Source organism: Sinocyclocheilus rhinocerous, unplaced genomic scaffold (genome assembly GCF_001515625.1).
Source record: "Sinocyclocheilus rhinocerous isolate Xijiao unplaced genomic scaffold, SAMN03320098_v1.1 scaffold2670, whole genome shotgun sequence".
Classification (NCBI taxonomy): Eukaryota; Metazoa; Chordata; class Actinopteri; order Cypriniformes; family Cyprinidae; genus Sinocyclocheilus; species Sinocyclocheilus rhinocerous.
Genome location: NW_015647012.1, coordinates 44,233 through 48,686, shown reverse-complemented (window position 1 = coordinate 48,686; position 4,454 = coordinate 44,233). Strand labels below are relative to the sequence as shown.

Genomic DNA, 4,454 nt, shown 5'->3' with positions numbered 1-4,454 from the left:
TTAACGACAACAGCGAACAAGAGGGAGAATGTGAGCACTGTGTGCACCCTCAGGCGCTGCCGTTCTCAGCGCTGTCAAAATAAAAGTCCGTCGCGCCGTCCAAATAAAAGTCCCGCCTCGAACACATCGGACAAACAGAAAAACTTATCGGCCGATGCCGATATTTAAAAAATGTCAAATATCGGCCGATATATCGGCCTTGGCGATATATCGGTCAACCACTAATTATGTGCATTAAATTGTCTAATTAATTTCATTTATTTGAAAGATCTGTTTTTTGTCACTTGTTTCTAAACTTTATTACTCACTGGTTTGCCTTCTGAAGCTCTTTCTGTTTTTGCAGGTTACTGTCCACATATTTGAGCACACGGCTTTCAGGAACCCATTCGTCCCAGCTAGAAACACATTGAACACACATTCTTAGAATTAAGTGATCAAATTGGTATAACAAAACATTGTAATTGGCAGAAACTACATTAACCATTTCAACTTACATAACATAGGGATGTTAACTGTGTCCTAACTAGCACTGAATTTTCATCCCTTCAAACCAGGACTTTGAATACTTAGACTTACTTCTTATTCCATCCACTGTAATGAATAAAGTATTTCACTTGTTTGTCCTTGATAGTGATTCTTACACACTGTGAGGAAAGACATAAAATATGCATAAACATCCAAATCATCTTTCAGAGGAAGACAGTTCAAAAGTTATTTGATAACTACCACAATTTAAATGTTTAACACAACCACGGAAAAAACAGCCCCTTCACATGAAAATAAATGAGGATGACAAAACATCTTAAGCCCCGAGATTTAAAAGAATGGTTAAATGGCTGTTGTGCCTATTTTATGCAACTGAACACAGAAGAAAAAAATCAAAAGCATAAACCCTGATCTACAAAACCACTACATCAAACACTTCGACTACATTTACACTAAAAAAGGAAACTTCCTTCATGTTATTGCTACCAAAAACATTTTTGAATTTTTTTGAACAGGCTTTTGAAGGATGCAAAATGACATGAATGATTCAGATACCTTAGCTTCGTATAGCAATGGCCCATGAAAGCACAGCACTCGTTCACCTGAAATACATCAGAAATTTTAATGTGTAATACTAATGACATCAAGTTGTAATCAACTGTGTTTACGTGAATACTCGTCAAAACGGACAATTCGACCATTTTGTGTGTAATTCTCCGTTCATGCGACGTGAAAGAGTACTTGTGCGCTGTGAGACGTGCCTTCTGTGTGTGTAAGGCTCAGAAAACCGGACCGAATTGAGTTCTCTCTTGCGTCGTGAAAGCTCGAGAGGGAACTGACGAGACATCACGGAGTTATTTCTCCGTTATGGGAACTCCTTCCCTTCCAACCAACCCCAACGGTCACCCCGTTCCCCGGTCTCACTCCCCGAGGACTGCTTCCGCCCTCCTTCCAACATCGCGTTTTTTCTGTCCTTTAGCCAGGAGGAGGGGGTTGACTCGATGTCCATCTCGGCCTTGGAGAGGGAGGATTGGGCGGGATCGGAGTCCGATCAGCCAGACAGCATGGGGCCCCCAGACCTCCAGGAGGAGCTCATGAGGGTTCTGTCAAGGGCTGTCCAGGAGTTGGAGCTTACCTGGAGTCCTCCAGAGGAGCCTGCCAGGAGTAAGCTTGACTCCTGGTATTTCAGGTCCACCCGGAAAGCTGACTCGAGGACGTCGGTCCCCTTTTTCCCCGACGTACATGAGCAGCTGGTGAAAACATGGTCTGCGCCCCAATCAGCGCGCGTCCACTCTGCCACACAGGCCAGTTTTTCCCACGTGGATGGGGCGGAGGCCCATGGGTACGTGCACTCTCCCCCAGTCGAGGAGACCGTCGCTGCGCACCTGTGTCCTGCAGCAGCCAAGACCCTAGGCTCAGACATCAGCCTCCCCTCAAAGCCGTGCAGGACCACCGCCCACCTTGCCAATAAAGCATATGCGTCTGATGGCGAGGCGGCTTCCGCGCTGCACGCCATGGCAGTGCTGCAGGTTTTTCAGGCGAAGCTCCTGCAGGCAGCGGAGGGCGGAGCCCTCACGGCAGAGGCCACTAAGGATCTGCGCGCGGCGACGGACTTCGCGCTGATGGCAATGAAGAGAGCGGCCCAGGCTGTGGGAAAGGCCATGGGTTTTATGGTCGTCCTTCAGAGGCACCTTTGGTTAAACCTAGCTGACCTCAAGGATGCTGACCGTAAAGTGCTGCTGAATGCTCCTGTGACTCCCTCCGGCCTTTTTGGTAACGCCGTGGAGTCCATTACTGAGCGCTTCGCGGAGGCTCAAAAGCGCGCCAAAGCCATGAGTCACGTGATGCCGAGGCACGCTTTCCAGCAGCAGACGGCGAGATCCAGATCCTCGTCGGCACCTGGCTCTTCCCAGCGGAGGGATAACCCCAGGCCAGCGACCGCGGCGGTGACGGTTACTGCTCCTCGCCAGGAGCCGGAGGAACAGCTAGAGGAACGCCACGGCCAGCGGAGGAGCCCGCGACGTGACTCTCGTCCGCCGCCGGCTGCTAAGCCGTCGTCCTGACGGTCTGAAGAGAGGAGGACAGTGGGCGAGCGGCCCGGCTCCCAAGCACCACAAGTTCATGTTTCCAAATGTTTGTGTGTTGGATGTTCATTCAATAAAAATGCAACCTCTATTCGTGTGTTGCTGCCTCGATTATCATGTTATGTGTTATGCTGTTTAACACCGTTATCTCTGTGCAGCCCCTGACAGTAATGTTGTTGCTTCTGCCCTGTTCTCAGCGCAGCCGACGTTATTAATGACCGGATATGCAAATTTCGTATGCCTGGGCTTTAGACGCTCATTGGCTTATCTTTACCTATCAGCTGCAAGCCCGCCTAACAAGCGTTGCTATTGGTTGGGAATTGTGTGTGTTATATCTTCGCTGAGTGTGTAACTTGTACAGGCTGCTCGTAGCCTCTCTCACGGCGGGATTGAATATCGTTCCCATAACGGAGAAATATCTCTGTGATGTCTCGTGAAAGCTCGAGAGGGAACGCTCCGGTTACTATCGTAACCTCGGTTCCCTGAGAGCGGGAACGAGACATCACGGTGGTCGCCGTGTTCGCTACTCGATCAGCTAAAGCTGCGTTCAGTATCAGATTCTGACGTAATTGTCGCGTGCACCGCATTTTATACTGCCGCTCGAGCTCGTCAGTATTTGCACCCGCTACGGGAGAGCGGAGGTGGATCTGTTCGCCACGAGCGAGAATGCGCACTGCCCGCTGTTCTTCTCCCTGTCTCACTCCCCGCTGGAAGGGGACGCTCTGACATCGCACTGGCCAGCAGCCAGGCTGTATGCGTTTCCTCCAATCAAGATATTGCCACTGGGGTTATGCAAGATCAGGGAGGGGGGGGCTTCGGTGATACTCATCGCCCCGAACTGGCCGAACCAGCCTTGGTTCCCGGACCTGACAGAGCTGCTGGTGGCGCCGCCCTGGCCGATCCCCATCAGGAAGGATCTGCTGTCTCAAGCGAGCGGCTCGGTGTGGCACCCAAACCCGGAGTTATGGAGCCTTCATGTGTGGCTGCTTCGGGGATATCAGATGAACTGAACACTCTGCATTCTCGTGTGCTCGACACGCTCTCGTAGGCACGGGCGCCCTCCACGAGGCGTTTGTATGCTCTAAAATGGGGAGTGTTTGTGAAATGGTGCCATGATGTTCATATCGACCCGGCTGCTTGCTCCGTGTCGGATGTGCTGCGTTTTCTACAGTACAGACTGGATAGTGGATCTCTGCCATCAACACTGAAAGTCTATGTGGCCGCTATTGCCTCGTTTCGTTCCCCGCTGGGCGGGCAATCGATCGGTAGGCACGCGCTGGTGGTGAGTTTTCTTAAGGGAGCGAGAAGATTGCATCCCCCCGTGAAAGCTCGAGAGGGAACGCTCCGGTTACTATCGTAACCTCGATTCCCTGAGAGCGGGACCTCGATCAGCTAAGCTGCGTTCAGTATCAGATTCTGACGTAATTGTCGCGTGCACCGCATTTTATACTGTGTCTCGAGCTCGTCAGTATTTGCATGCGATTTGCATACGTCGCGTCAATTGGCCAGTCATTTGGACTGGCGGGAGCCAATAAAACTTCAGGAAAGGTTGGAAGGGAAGGAGTTCCCATAACGGAGAAATATCTCCATGTCTCGTTCCTGCTCTCAGGGAACCGAGGTTACGATAGTAACTGGAGCGATTTATCCATATGTCTGCTCTTCTCTTACTCCCACATATTGACATTTTTTAAAGTTTTATGCGACGTGCAGCAAGTGTATGTTAGCTTATGTCCCGCCGGTTTATATGTACGTACGCATCTAACCTCCGAACCATGCAGCAGATTCGTTCTGAATGAATCTCTTCCCAAATCGCCCCTCCATAACATTTTCATCTCGTTTTTATTCGTTGACGAAAACGTCAATAGATTTACGTCATAGTTTTTG

The 4,454-nt window shown here is 50.2% G+C and overlaps 1 protein-coding gene across 1 annotated transcript in view; it reads right to left on the bottom strand.

The window, feature by feature from the left end:
* LOC107708218 (mortality factor 4-like protein 1) overlaps positions 1 to 4,454 on the bottom strand; it is a 21,232-nt gene that overhangs the window by 5,515 nt on the left and 11,263 nt on the right. The window contains exons 2-4 of the mRNA XM_016512390.1: positions 1,042 to 1,088; positions 577 to 644; positions 309 to 395 (exon numbers count right to left, since the gene is read on the bottom strand). Of these exons, the coding sequence (XP_016367876.1) occupies positions 309 to 395; positions 577 to 644; positions 1,042 to 1,088 (202 nt within the window). The remainder of the gene's footprint in view (positions 1 to 308; positions 396 to 576; positions 645 to 1,041; positions 1,089 to 4,454) is intronic.